Source organism: Enoplosus armatus, chromosome 10 (assembly GCF_043641665.1).
Source record: "Enoplosus armatus isolate fEnoArm2 chromosome 10, fEnoArm2.hap1, whole genome shotgun sequence".
In the NCBI taxonomy this organism is placed as follows: Eukaryota; Metazoa; Chordata; class Actinopteri; order Centrarchiformes; family Enoplosidae; genus Enoplosus; species Enoplosus armatus.
The window spans coordinates 17,517,128-17,532,545 of NC_092189.1; the positions used below are offsets into that span (position 1 = coordinate 17,517,128).

Sequence of the window (15,418 nt, forward strand, 5' to 3'; positions counted from 1 at the left end):
AGTTTATTTTCTCTCTGAAACAGAGAAGGTGTACAGTGTTCCATATCAACATGCAAACCTTTCACCGAGAAAAAGAGAGAGACTGGATCAGCCCAGGATTTCAAACAGCCCGAAGCAACCTGAGCATCTCTCACTCAACCCCACAAAGTATCCCTCCCCCTCCTAAAAAAAATCATCATCCCATGTCACACTAAACAGGTTTATGTTAACAAAATGCTAAATGTCTCCTGAGGAACCACAGCAGAATTACGGTGTTGGGTATGGGGTTTGTTGGTGGATCCCCTACCACAGAGGTTCAGACCTTAATCACATTTTCAGCTTGTGCACAGATCCAACTTTCTGTCCTGGTGGATTTAGCACCTCTAAGTTCAATCGTGAAACTTTCTGGAACAGTTCAGCTTCAACGGGGGCCCTTCAGAGACACTTCCATTCACTGCGTCATAGTACAGCACCTGATGCGATTCATCTGTGCTGGACTGGTCTGTGGAGGATTGTGTTAGAAACAATATACTGAGTCATCAAGGAGGTTCTGGATACTTGTGGCACATGGGTGCTCGTGTTGTGTGCTGTGAAAATGATCCCATTTAAATGTTTTATCTGTTCATTTTGTGAACAGACGTTCGATGTAATAAGAGCCCAGCGCTATGATATCCTTATTGTTCCAGCCACGACGTTGCTTAGTAATTAGATGATGTCCTGAGGTGATATTGATGACTAACAAAATCTTCTCCAAGCCACAAGGCTTAGGCTGTGCAATAAAGTCGGATAATTGTTTATAATATATCATAACTACACTGAAAAAACTACTCAAAAGGTCAACCTTTGCATACCAATAAAGGTGTTCACTAATCAATTGCTCTGAAATTAATACTGTAGGTATTTGTGAATGTAACACTGCGTGTTTGAAGAAAATGCTCGCTGAGTTATCTCACCCTGAAAGCATAATGAAGGGGCCTTGTGCAACCCTGGCTCCTATGTGGTCTTTTTATGTGTAATCAATGGAAATTGTGAGGAACTCTCATGCTAGTCAAAGCATGTCCTGAGGGTATATGGTGATGGGGGAGGGAGGGGGAAGGAGCGGGGGAGGCTCACTTTCACACGCAGACCATTTAATTTTGGACGGAGCAGTGAAATGTACAGATGAAGGCTTCATTTTCTCTTGAATTCAAATACGGAGACCATAAATCTTCAGAGGCTCCTGCCACCTGCAGGCATTTTCATCAGAGACTGATGGGTAGAAAGAATCCTCACAGGGCCCACAAAACAGGGGCCCGAACAGTGATCAATATGTAAAAGCCAAAAGGATACTGACTTTCCAACGAGAGCTGAAATAATTAGACGATTCATCGATTAGTAAATGGACTAAAAACTGAATCCTCAAATATTTATTATAACCAGTTATTAATTTCCGTTATTTTTCAAGGAAAAATGACAAGCATTTAATAGTTCCAGCTTCTGAAATGTGAGAATTTGATGATTTTGTTATATGATAGTAAACTGAATATATTTTGACTGTTTAAATGTGTCTCCTTGGGCTCTGGGAAATTATGAAGAGCCTTTTTCATAATCTCCTGACATTTTATAGACTTTATAGACCCAATCCTGCATTTTACTGTACAGCCTTTAGCAATACCTACTTGACTTGCACTACATAACTGTGCATCATCATTGTACAGTGTATATTCAGTACATATTAACAGTATTATTTACGTATTTTCGGTTAACATTATGATCCCATCTGTCACTATTCTCAGTTTATCAGTCAATCTAAACGATTAATTGATTCATCAAGAAAATGACTGGTAGATTCATCGATAAGGAAAATAGCTTGTTGTTACTTGCAGCCCTAACACTGACTGCACAAAATTAATTGAATGTTGAATTAATAAATTATGACTCTGCTTGTGTCAGTGGCATCAGTAAAAGCAGGCAGCATTGTTTGCCACCGTTTGGAAAGAGGAATTCAACAACATTAACACCCAAAATAACTTTCTGTAACTATTCTCAGCTCCACTGTCTCCACACTAAGACATGCTAATTAAAGACTGATTTTCTATGAAAAAATAGTTCCTACTGTAGTGAAAATTGCAAAAATGCTGGTATTGAGGGACACATCCAACGTTAAAAGTTTCAGGATCTATTATAAGGTGTCAGATTGACGTCACTGATTTGCAGTTTGAAAAGACACTTTGATCAGGTGTACATAACTCTCTCTCTCTCTCTACAGCACATTGTCATTGAAAGTTGATGTTGCCCAAATACTCATCAAAAAGAAATATACAGAATTATTTTTGATATTTCCACGTGTCAGCTGATTGTGATTGCAGCTGTGTTCATCTCAATCAGCTTTCATAAAACTGAGTCTGAATAACAGAACTGTCTCACATCAGTTGTCTTTTTTTTTTGTATGAAAAGATTCCTGTTGTAATTGGTTCATGAATGTGACCTTTTGCTTGATGAACAGTCCATCAACCAGCTGCCCACAGGATGTGAGAGCAGCTCTTGATATTGGAAAGTGTCTTATCTAGCAAAGCTATCTTGCTAGCATGCTCATGATTCTGACTAGCAAGAATAAGCTGTGCATAATTGGATACTGTTGCTTCTGTCGCATGCCGGACTTTGAAATGCCACAGCCAAAAGAAAGCATTAGCCTCATCCAGCAAGGATGTGTTGAATGTCCTGCAAGAGATGTGAAAATGAGATAGTGAGAGATAAAGCTGAATAGCCAAAGTGTTTCAAATGCCTCATTTGCACTACATGAGTCAGACCATGTTTGGTCTCAGTGGGAATGTCTGGCGTGACCTTAGAGAAAGAATTCATCTAGGCAGTCGCAGTTCATCACAGTTGACCTCTTTCATATATAGCACAATGGTCTTATTTTAATTGTCCAAGCCTGAGACTCGGAGGTTTGAGAAAATAAAATGAACACATGTCCTGGAGGTCTCAAACCACCGCTGAGGGAGTGAAAGAAAAGAACAAGAACTTGAGAATGAAAAACCCACTGCTCCTTAGTTGTGCTTGGAAAAGCTTTCGAAATTGAGACACAAAATGCTTGGCTCAGTATTTCCAGAGTCAACAATGTTGTTTACTCACCTGTCCTTCAATCTTTGTAATTATATGTTTTCAGAAAAGACTTTTTCTACACCCACATTAGTGGCTCTGTGAGGCTTGTAGAGGTGGAAATCACATATCACTCTGCTTATCCGATTCACTTAGTTCAGTTCAAAGATTCGTAGCCACTTACTAGTTTGTTCAGTTGTTTTCCTAAGCTAACCAGTCGCCTCAGTATGTTAGTAAGTGAACGCATCACTGCTCAGCAGCATAACCTAGAGAGATATCTGTTCACAAAACCATTTCAGGTATCAGAAATAGCACATTTCTCTTGAGTCCTCTGTCAGAGAGTCACAAACTGTGGTGTTAGTGTTACTGCAGACCCTGTTGTAACATTTGTGATGCTAAAGCTCACAACTCAACTCTTCGTGTTCCATTCGACTGGCTCAGGCCGCACTGCAAGGTCGACATGACGCCATTAAGGTCTTAAAACGTTTCTCCCTGAAGATGAATGTGATGTTATTGGGCAGCCCACAAAGTATCCCTGATGACTACATGGCAGAGGCACTGTTGACAGTTTGTACTGTTTTGATTTTTACCATGGAAAAGATTTCATCAGAAGTGAACCACAGAAATCTCAAACATTGATCAAACCCAGTAGGTCACTCAGCAGCCATGTTTGCATTCTTAAACTGTATTTCTCTTATGTGTTTATTTTTATTCAGGGTGAGCTCAAGTGCAATAACTTTACTTCAGGTCGGCTGATTTCACATGAAGCAGTCGTTCATCACTTTAGTCCTGGAGTAGCCGTCCAAGGCAGCAATGGTATCCGTTGTGGTAACCAATCTGAACAGCACTAATGTGAGCTGGAGATTGTTTCCATATGGGGCCTGTTTTCAAGCAGAGGCAGTTTGCTTGGGTACAAAAACCGCCTTCCATTTCATAGTTTGCCTTGTTTGAGTATGCAATGTGAAATAGTTCGACAACTTTCGCACAAGCAGTCATAACAACAAAGTCCACCTTTAACCTTAGCGGATAAATCAACAGCAAGTTGCTGGAAATTCTCAAGAAAGATGAAGTTCAGCATGTGAAACTACCAGACCAGTTATTTCTACCACCGCTTAGTTCATCATTTAGAATAATTTATATAAAAATAGGGAGCCTATTGAGCCTATTGAGCTTTTCATCCTTTCAAACAAAAGGACCCACATAAAGATTAAAAAAAAAAAAGAAGAAAAGAAACAGGGACCTTAAATTGTAAAAATAATTTGAAATGGAATAATTTCTAATAGATGAGGATGGGGATACAATGAAATACTATGAAAATGTTTAGAGCTGAAAAGATTAATCAATTAATAGAGTAGTTGATTGACAGAAAGTGAATCTGTAACAATTTTGGTTAGTCAATTAGTATTAAGTATTAATCAAAAACGAATTGTTCTCTGGTTCTAGCTTCTTTAATGTGAAGATGTTTTTCTCTTTGATATAATTGCAAACTGAATACTTTCAGGTTTTGGACTGTTGGTCAGACTATCTATCTATTAAAAAAGTAGATATTCTTCTATAATTGAAATGAATGTTAGTTACAGCCCTACGATGTACATCTTCACCCTTGACGTCAGTTGTAAGGAGAGTCACATTTTGCTTGCATGATATTATCATTGAGTTATTCCACATCATACAGGCCCTGACTGAAAAATCCCAATCATGTTTTATTCAACTGTAAATATTTTGTAGCCAAACTGCTTGAGCATCTCAGGTGGAGGTATTTAAAAGCCTTTGATAGTTCAGCCGTTCAATAAGTAAAACTGCGTATTTCCTGCACATTACATTAACAGTAACATATTGGAAAAATATGGCATCTTTTATCTCTTTAAATAGTCTCCCCCGCCTCTATCTGCATAATATGGCAATGACAGTAATGTGCCACTTTTAGAACATTGTAGTCTTTGAAATGTATATGAGGTGTTTTGTACTTGTCAGAATAAAAGACTCTTTCTCTGCATAGTAATAATTGCCCTTCATAACGCTCCCCCCAGTTCCTTTTCTCAAACACGCCTCACTTCCTGCCCTCTCAGTCCTCAAATGAGCCTCTATCTGGCCCACTTCTCTCAGGGCCCGACTCCTTGACCTCTCCGCTTTCCCTTCTTGAAACGTCTGTGCCGTGCGATGTGGATGTCTGTATGTATGCCTGTATGTATGCCTGCCCGAGCTCGACCCTTGCAGTGGGCTGCAGCACCAAAGTCCACATTCCAAAGTTACAGAGCTCCTGCAGCGATTCTGGCACGGCTTCAGAGGATGACGGCCGATGGTGGGGGCACTTCAAATGGAGGATGTGTCCAGAGGTCCAGCCTCCTGCCATGCTGGGTCCCAGGTGTGCATCCTTTCATGGACATACTGTGTTCTTTTTTTCCATTTTTCTTTTGTGCATCCTAGATGAATTAGCATGTGATGCAAGTGCAGCAATGACTAGGGACTGGAGTAGAGTAAAATGAGAAGGTTAATGGAGAAATGTCAACCATAGACGGCTGGAGGCACTGGGGGAAAAGTGGAGGATTATGCTTAACTTTGCAAAGACACTATTACTGTAGACTCATTCTTAACCAGTATCTGCTAGCACCAATTAGACTGCACTTAATGTCAAGTGTGAACTGTGATTGACTGGCAGGCATCAGCAGAAGAATACCTCATTTAATCCATTTACTAATTAATGATATGAAATGATATCTAGTTTATACGTTTGCCCTGTTAAAAGTGCTTAAAGCAAAAGTCTGTCTGGAGAGGAAGAGCCATAAAAAGGCGATGATTGGTGAAGACCCAAACTCCCTTGAGGAAGACAATTTGAGGATTTGTGGTTAATATGCAATGACTGAACAAATATTTTACCAGTACAATCTTCTGTAGCAATGGCAGGAGGTGTGTAAACCAGATAAATGACTCGACAGACATCCAATTTCAATGGTTTATGTCGGAGTAGTAAAAACGACAACTGCTAGGCTCCTGTTTGCTGCCGTTATAATATTTAAATCATACTTGTGTGACTTACAAAGCCATGTTCTCCTGTGCCACTGCGCTGAATGCCAACTGAGAAAATTGGGATTACTCATTCAATAATTCCAATCTTTGTCGAGTAACTGAAAATATTGGGGTGTGTGATTACAGTCATTGTTGTAATATTGATTCATGTGTGGGAAGCAGCAGCAGCAATTTCACTCGTGGATCTGTGGTTTGAAATACAGTTCTCAACAAAGGGCAAACAGTTACTGACAAAGCAATTTTCCATTCAAGGTCTCCATAATGGATTAAGAAATGTTTAACTTAACCCCATAGATCATGGTATGAAAACCAGACCATGTGTCACTGGCAGGATGCCTTCCATATGACAAGACTGTAATTACATAAATAAAACGCCTCTTCAATACAGAATTACTATACATGCATAGTTGTGTGAGAAACGTCTTAAGTGGAGGAAAAACACCTGAGAACCAACTGACCTTTGCTTAATCACTTGTTTAACAGTTGTCAGGCACAAGAGATGAAAACCGTTCTTCTGAGGTGTATTTAGTGGACCTGGAGGTCAGACACAGTACAATAAGCTCTGTACTTCAGCACATAGGATGACATGGATAAAATCATTGGATCAGGTGGCACAATAACGGAGGTTAAAGTGCTGACTTTAAAGGACTATGTAATGTCGCTCGTAGTTACGACCCCACAGAGAATAAGCCTCTGCACTTCCCCTCAGCTCTATGAGCTCTTTAGCGCCTTTCAGCTAATTGTTTTGGTTTTTTGACCGACAACTTTATTGTTTTGATTATTTCTCACTCTAGTCAGTTTGTTTCCAGCAGCAGGAGACACACAGCTAATGTTGAACATAGTGGAGCTTTTAGCAACAAAAGAGCCAGATATTTCCCTCAGCAGCTGGTTGAGACCAAAACAAGGAGGAGGGTGGGTATACAGGAGAGTGAATATTGGACTTGCATTCATCAGGTAAACATGAGTCCTAATGAATGCTAATGTTGCTTTTGGTCTGTTTGATGTGTAAATAGGCAACTGGTAGCTAACACATTACTTAACTGCCCTTCAAGCTTGTTTCACCGTTGACTGTTGGGTGTGGTCAGAAATGTGCTCCGTTGCACCTGTAACCACACCCAACGGTGATGTCACAGAGTACTGGAGTACACCTCTATATCACTGCAGCAAGGTAATAAGATAATTTTGAGGAGGTGTTCAGTTAGTCTTTGTTAAGCTGATCAAATTAATTACCGTAGATTTAAGAAGTTATTTACATTCACATTCGATGAACAGTTTACATAGTCCCTTAGTGTAAAAAGGCATACCAGTTGAAAGTCATAGGCTTTGTTTTATTTGAACCCCACCCCCCCCCCCCATGTGCTGAAGTAGAGCGGGAAAAAAACATATCACTGTCCTAATACTGACACACTTCACACACATACACCTCATTTAAGGAGAAGCGTTCTGTAGCTGATCTCTAAAACCGGAATGAGTAAATGTGTTGAAAATAAGACATTTTTCCACACATTGTGACTGGTCTTTATTCTTCTGGGCTTCATGGTTGCTTAGCGTGGCGGCAGGAATGAGAACGGCTGAGAACAATATGGGCAAGTCTTTCATCAGACATCTGTCATTTCATCTTCCATCTCATCCCCCTCTGTTTCACCTTCCGCTTCGCCTTCTTCTTCCTCTTCCTCCTCTGATGTCACATCCAGCTCATCCATCTGGGAGACACACTTTGGACACGAGCAGACGAACAGGTAGTTCTCCCTGGGAAGAAAATGTACTGCCAGTCACATTGTTGCACCCCTAACAAGAGCTAAACTAATAAAAGCATTTTATGCTCTGCTGTTAAGAAAATTTGGTGCTGTTAAGCAGCCGCTGCACACAAGAATAAATTAGTGTTTAATGCTGTAATTAATACTTTGTGGTGCAATTAATACATTTAATCAGCTGGTGTGACATGGGGGCTCCTGAAGGTTCACACCACCAACCTGGAGAGCAACTACACTTTCTCAAGGCTGAGATTTAACACAGGATGCAATAAAAAAAAACTTTAAGCATCTCCGAGACTTGCAAAAGAAACTTGACTCCCCTGAGTTTTGGGGTGTAATTCAAAGATAGATTGACATCATGTTGATCAATGAGGAGCGTAAGCACAGGAGTAGCCATCAGACCCCCTGGCATCTCTGCCTCAAGACTGTCCATTATTGCCTGGAAGGCTTTTTATTGATCTAGCTGGAATTTGTAACAGTATGACCCCGTTTCAAGTGATTCAGCCAAGGCATTACAGAAGTTTACCTCAGAATTTTGTGTCTGCTATGACGGCTTCGGTCCCGCTGACAGCAGTCCAGATAACTGATGCAGATCTCCTGAAAATTGAAGAAAACAAACAGTTGAACTGGCTGAAGAACCCCAACATCAATAACATGAAGTTTCTGAGCCTAGAAGTGTTAAACTCTACAGTTTAGTCCCAAAAACATGCCACTGGTATTTTTCACATGGCTGAAATAATTCAGGTTTTTCCAGTGTTTTTTCCCCCTCATGCAGGAAGTCGCTGTGTCCTTCCATCTTTCTACTGATGAAATGTTACACAAAGCGCTCCTGTCTTTGCCAGCATTCAAAGGAGAGCTTTGCTGTGAAAGTAGCGCGGCTGCTGTGACATTACTGTGCCACGCAGATGCAAGGCTTCTCAATCTTTCTGACAGCTTGACAAACCCACTCCAATCCTCAAAGTCTCAGCCTTCTAATACCATCTGACAAGGGAGCACACAAAGCTAGAGAGGGATGTTCTGTCCCGTCTATCCCAGGCCAGAATTTATCACTCCAAACCCAGACGTGTCAGCTGACCTCTCCAGGGTTGATGTCACTAAGTGCGCTGAGCTGAAGCAGGAAATTGTTGTCGGGGAAGGACGCCTCTGCGTTGGGTATGCAGCTGTGGTTACCTGCAGGGGTCAAAGGGGCAACAAGACCCAAAAAAGGAGGGGGGTCATCAGATGGCCTCTTAAGTAGAGTAAGTGTGTCTTAGAACTGAAGTGACAGTGCTCATAACATGGACGTCGTCTACACTTACATGAGCTTTGAAGCAGAAAAAGTCCAGAGCCCTCACAGTTTAGAAAGTCTCCCGTTTCTACAGAGAGAACAGACAAATAATGTAAATCTTCCGACCTTTGTTGAGATCCGAACACAGGTTACATAATAATCACAGCAATGTCACTGGGTCAACACTACAAAACAATAATAAACACTTATTTATACAGCATGACCGTTGCAAATCTGCTCAGTTGAGAGAAATTATTTACTCACAAAAAAATTATAAAAAATACTGCAAGACCGAGATAAAACTGTGACCTTTCTCGATGTCCTTGTATAGCTGGTCGATAAAAGAGTCCAGCTGCTCCCTCTGCTGGGCAGGAAGCTCAAGTGCATCACAGGCATGAACCCACTTACTCAGGGAACTGAAATTGAAGAGAAAAACAGAGCACAAAGATGGTAAGAACTATTTTAGCCAAACTAAGATCCAGAGTCAGGAGCCTGAAGGACAAGAGAGGCGGTGTTCACCTGGTGCCGATGCCTTGTCCGTTGGTTCCCACGAGAGCAAACAGAGAGCGGAAGCCCTCAGGGACGAACCACTGCAATACAATCACATCTTTATTGATACATGCCGGAGGATTATTCATTTCATTTAACCACTTTCATGCTAAGGTCAGAGGTCAGGGTCAGCTGCAGCAGCTCTTGAGCTGGTAGGAATTCACAGCTGACAGCTCGTCACTACGCTGTCAAGATTTAAGCTGTATAGAGCTTAAACTATTAGTTGATCAATGGATAATCGTTTAGTCATTAACTGTTGCCAAAAAATTCAATTTGTGCACTTTTCCAAAATGTCAACACTTGATGGTTTTCTTCTTCTTCTATGACAGTTTTTAGTTTTGACCATTGGTCAGTCAAAACAAGTCAAGTCAACTTGCAACTTTACTATTTTTTGACATTTTAAAAGACCAAACTATTCATTGATTAAAAAAGTAATAGCCTGACATTGTGGGACATACGCTTGTCTGAGAGAGGTGTCAATCTTCTCTTGTAACTCTCTGCAAGAAAGCAAATAAGCATATTTCCCAAAATGTCGAACCATTTAACTAATCAAAAAATTATTTTAGGATTAATTGATGATGGAAATAATTGTTAATTGCAGCACTACAGCTGTAAAGTATTTGGTAAAACTACATCTGGGAATACAAGAAGAAACATGTGGCGGTTACATTTTCTTTCTTACCCGACTGAGATGATCATCAGAAAGTGCTGCTTTGAAAAGGCTGTGTAACAAGGCCAACTGCCCCTATAGAAACAATGTTGGATAAATAAAAATTACATTTTACATAACAGACAACATACATAATGAGCGTGTGTGGCCACAGTGGGCATTAAAACTCTGTCAGGAGGGAATAACACTGTCCCGCTTTGCTTATTGAGCTGTAAAGAACTGATATTGTCTTTGAACTGCCAGACTTTATACATTTTTGCACCTCAGCAATTTCATATTTCAAGCAGAAATAACATGATGTTGACTTACTCTGAACTGCTCTCCCAGGAGCTTATGGGCGATCTCCTCTTCCTCATTAGCTGCTCGGCTGCAGAAGTGTGAAAACAGCTTCTGCCAGTGTGCTTTGTCTTTGGCCTGGACAACATAAACGATAACCGCAATCAGTAACAAACATTGTGTCACATAGTTATTATAGTGTATTTTATCGTTAGCATGCAGTTTATCTTTGCGTCATATGTCTAATGTTTCATTGCCTCAATTAGCAAAATGTTTGGCCACTTGGGGGCAGCAAAACAAGCTGCAAACACAACATTGGCATATCACCTTATTAAGTTGTTATGGGGAACTTGTTAGCAAACAGGTGCCTATTTACATATCCTGTAGACACAAAGCAACATTAGCATTCATTTGGAGTCATATTTGCGAGTCCAATATTCACTCTCCTCTAGCTCCGTTTTCCCCATTTAACTTCTATATCTGACCCTTTAGCTGCTAAATGCTGCTCCGCTATGTTCTATGTTCTACGATGTGCTTATCAGAGCTATTTTGCTGAAAACAGCTGTCTGCTGCTGCTGGAAACAAGATAGTTTGAGCTGTAAAAACCAAAACAATGAGCTGAAAGATGCTTAAACACTTAACACTCATCCATTGTTTATATAAAAATATTGATTAATGCAGCTTTTCAAATGAATATGTGCATCACGTTATGTCTACTGTCAGTCGCCTGAAATCCATGAGAGGAAAGTCTATTAAAAATGTCCTCTCACCAGCTTGTCACCTTTCAAAAACATCCACAACATCTGTATTAGTCAGAGTAACGTTAATTTCAAGCCAGGTGTGACACCAGAAAGTTTTACTTAACAAATGATGGAACAATGGAGAGTGGGAAATAAAAGTATAATTACCTGCGGCATTTTACGACGCTTTACAGCAAGGCGTTTGTATTCTGTTTCTAATATTTGTCATTATGTTTTAGGGCACACGCCAGAATGAATTGAAACCCAAATAATTTCTAAAAATCAGAGCCTCACCTGTTTGACCACAGCTACCATTCTGGCCATGAGCAGGATGCTGGAGGTCTCTGGGGGATAATGCATACTCCTGAAAGGAAGACAAATCTTCATTGAGGTGAATGGAAAAAGAATCTAGAGAGTTTATGATGAGAGTATCTATAAAATGCTCCGTCACCTCCATGCATCTTTAAGCTTGTTGATGGGGTGGTCCGGATCTTCCTGGGAGGGACCCAAACACAGAACTCGATGATACTGATCTGCCGCAGCTTGTCTACACTCGCTGCTACAGTACATCACCTGCAGAGGGAGACCACTTTACATCAATCACAAAACTCTGAAAACGTCCAAAAGATACATGAAAATTATTTCAAGTGACGGGAACAAAAATATTAAAAAGTATAGTAAATATAATTAACGTCGGGTCTCTCTGTGGCAACTTTCGTACAGTCCAGTCTCCTTAACCAGTAGGTCTTCATCGCCTAGCAACAGCTATAGTGTGAGGTCGCTATAATCAGGAAGTTAGTTACAAACTTCCTCGAGATTCCCACACGTTTTATTATTATGATTATTTGTTTCTGCACAGAGCAGGCTGATTGATTTTGATTTTTCAAATCAATGTTTTTCCAGGTTTTCAATGACTCCAATGACAAAAGTCAGTCACCACGGTACAATGCAGTGTCAACTTCAGTTAAATCACACTTTTTTCACCTGTTATTAGGGACACAAACAACAACTTTTTCTGTCACATTAGGAAAGACTAAAAATATCATTATCCTGAGAAACTGAAGCAATATTTTCAAAAGCTATCATAGAATATAGAAATATAATTGATAGAGATCCAAACATGGCAGGTTATACTTTGTATATCAATATTTATTGTAATCTTAGTTATTTTTTTAATTATGTTTAATAATGTAAGCACTTTGTAACTTTTTTTTTTTAAATGCTATAGAAATATTTATAATTAAGTTATTATTATTAGCTTCAGGGTTAACCACTAAATAACATGATATGCAAACCATCAAGGATAAACGGTTTTTCACGTAAGCTATAAAAGGAATGGACAGACATGTTGGCTTATCAATCCATACTACCAGAACTGGCCTCTGATAATTTACCAGCTAGTCACGTCGTCCACCACTGACGCAGTGGAAGTCCCTCCCTGACCGCAGCTCTTGTGGTCAGCCACAAGTTTCTTGTCTCATATTGATCGGATCACTTTTTCCCCTGAAAATTTTCCTTCGTGTTAGGAGTTTTGACTGGACTGACCTGGCACTGAGGGCAGGCTTGATGCAGCTCTGGTCGAACACGGCAGAGCTCAGGGTGAGGAAGACTGAGGCCGGGGATGCCGCTGAGCCTCCTCGCGTTCTCCTCTGCGGTCTCCAGAGCACGTAAGCAGTACTCGCAGGCTGTACAAAGACACAGTACAACATGAGCAGAGGCAAAACAGGTTTGAGATACTGAAGTTTCATTTTAGATCAAACTCTAAAACCCTGATTTATCCCTTATTTGTCTCCATGTTTTGATAAAACATATGACGATATATTGTTGTATATCATTAATGCAAGATGCAGTCAAAAAGTCAGTCAAAATGTCCAGTAAGTTCAGTAGGTGTGTCCCAATAGCTTGATGGTTAATTAAGGCACATGACAGATAACCACAGCGTCTACGTTTCGATTCCATTTCTCTCTCAAATAAAAAGGCAAAATGGAAAACAGGTACCTCATCTAAAATGTCCAGGAAGTAGCTTTCTGAATACCTCTGACCAGCACTTTGTTACTTCACTACAATGTGTTGCGGTTATTGTAAATACAGACAACATGCAGCGGTTTGGAGACATCTCACCTTTATATTTATACAAAGCGTTCCACAGGAACTGGGCCGACACCAGAGGCCGCTCAAAGAAAATGGTGTCTCCCTTCTTGATGCTCCTTTTGGCGAAGAGACCCTTGCCCTGAAACATGAATAACAAACCATTGCTGAGGTCCACTGTGAAACAAACATACCTCACAAACAGGAGTTGCTTAAAAATGCCTCGTCCTTTCATCTCTGCACTGTCAAAGTCCCAGAAGTGGAAATGTACTAAGAGATGCTTTTGATCTTCATCTTTCGGATCATTACCAGCTAACATAGAAAACATTTCCATATTAAGTATCGTGTTTATTTAATTAGCCCTCACCCTCACAGCTCTCTCTCATGAATTGTTGGCATTTGAGTGAAGGATTCTCGCAACCCTGCAAAGGATGAGCAGGCACTAATAATTTTGGCTCCTAAGTAAGGTACACCACATGCTTTATTTCAATGCCAATGACATATTATTGGCTGTCAATCTACCCCTCAACATAAACCATAAAAAAATGAAGCTAAATTTAATTCCCTGGTTTCTCCTTTGTTGAGAAGACAGGCTCCTTAAAGCAGTGTTAGTGTAAAGTGACGAGAATAAGCGACATTTATTTGAGTTTGGGATCAATTTTAGTTGCTTTGACACATTGAAGTTACTTGCTCTATGCAGATCACATCCTGATGGTGTTTAATTTAGTTTAATGGTGTTTTTTGGACGCTGTCCCTTATCTTTCTGCACTCACTCTGATTGAAATGAACTCATTAAACCTACAAACCAGTAACTTTCTGGTGGCTTTGGACACTAGCAGATGTATTATTGTCAGATCCTGTCAGAAAACGTTTAGTTCCCACATCCAGTCCAGCTCCTTCAGGACTTTCTGAGCCCAGCAGTCTCTGCTCTGCCTGGATCTGATCCACACTGACAGCCGCTTCTCTGCTGCAGCGCCAAGTTAAACCGCAGATGTGTCTGAATCTGACAAACTCTGAACCACCTTACCTTTGTATTATCTATAAATCTGACTTCCACGCAGGCGGCAACTTTGCCGGGGTCCACGCAGAAGGAAAACATGTCATCCAGGGGAGCAGCCATGTTGCACGCGACCTTTTCCCTTTCAACCCTGACACTGACGTTTTATCTCCGGAGAGAAGCGACAGCGACATCTGGCGGCGGACAGGTGAACTGCAGGTTGTCTCACAGCTCAGCATTGGAAACTAATTGTGTTATTGTGACTAAGATTAAAAATAATAATAAATAACCTCCAGAAATATTTTTAAGATATCCAATATATATTCAATAAACAAGTAACTGTCTAGAAAGGAGTAAATCCCATATAATCAGATTCATACATATTTACATGTGACCCCAAACAACTGGCATCTACAAAAATACTATAAAGGTACAACAATCATTTTTAATATATATAATTTGGAGAAAATTGTGAAAATGTCTGTTATAATTGTCTGAATCAAAATAGCTACAAACAGCTAACCGATTAATTGACTAGCTCTGAAAAACACATAGTTCCTGTCCAATAAGGAGTAATACAGTACAATATTATAGAAATAGATTGTATTACCTTTATTCATGTTCAAATAATCATTTTCGAACACCTTAAAATTAGCTGTGTGACAACTAAATTAGTGCCAATTTAAAAGGCAAATAAAAACTATTACATGTAAATGATGCAAACAGTAAACCCACGAGGGTCCTTGTTGAAATGCAAAAGGAAACCATCTTCTAGCAACACTAAACAGCTGAGACAAAGTGTGCAGCTTACATACACCGACATGTCTGGAAATGAAGTCTTCACAAAAGAAAGTAAACAGAGAAGGAGTGTTTATTATATATTATATAGATCAATGTTTCACATTGTTTGATTAGCAAACATTTAATAATCTTGTAGTAGAAGTATTATACAAAGACTTAAAAATCAGTATAATATATAGGTTATACAAA

General features: G+C 40.0%; 2 protein-coding genes across 2 annotated transcripts in view; both read right to left on the reverse strand.

The window, feature by feature from the left end:
* The window catches only part of gfra4b (GDNF family receptor alpha 4b), a 56,354-nt gene extending 50,941 nt beyond the window's left edge, over nucleotides 1–5,413 (reverse strand). The window contains exon 1 of the mRNA XM_070913938.1: nucleotides 5,158–5,413. Within this exon, the coding sequence (XP_070770039.1) occupies nucleotides 5,158–5,413 (256 nt within the window). The remainder of the gene's footprint in view (nucleotides 1–5,157) is intronic.
* Nucleotides 5,414–7,464: 2,051 nt separating this feature from the next.
* On the reverse strand, nucleotides 7,465–14,575 carry smyd5 (SMYD family member 5). Its single transcript, XM_070913466.1, has 13 exons — nucleotides 14,459–14,575; nucleotides 13,465–13,573; nucleotides 12,889–13,028; nucleotides 11,795–11,916; nucleotides 11,638–11,707; nucleotides 10,637–10,741; nucleotides 10,340–10,402; nucleotides 9,628–9,698; nucleotides 9,418–9,524; nucleotides 9,140–9,196; nucleotides 8,917–9,011; nucleotides 8,368–8,438; nucleotides 7,465–7,836 (listed from the first exon to the last, which is right to left on the reverse strand). Exons 1-13 carry the CDS (start codon nucleotides 14,549–14,551, stop codon nucleotides 7,686–7,688), a joined length of 1,254 nt encoding a protein of 417 aa, XP_070769567.1. The 5' UTR covers nucleotides 14,552–14,575; the 3' UTR covers nucleotides 7,465–7,685.
* Between the last annotated feature and the right edge of the window lie 843 nt (nucleotides 14,576–15,418).

Coding starts and splice junctions, on each gene's coding strand:
- smyd5 (XM_070913466.1), bottom strand. CDS start 14,551: ATGGCTGCTCCCCTGGATGACATGTTTTCCTTCTGCGTGGACCCCGGC. Junction 13,029..13,464: donor CGCTTTGTATAAATATAAAG/GTGAGATGTCTC, acceptor GTCTTTGTACAG/CCTGCGAGTACTGCTTACGT. Junction 10,403..10,636: donor TCCTGGGAGAGCAGTTCAGA/GTAAGTCAACAT, acceptor TTGTTTCTATAG/GGGCAGTTGGCCTTGTTACA.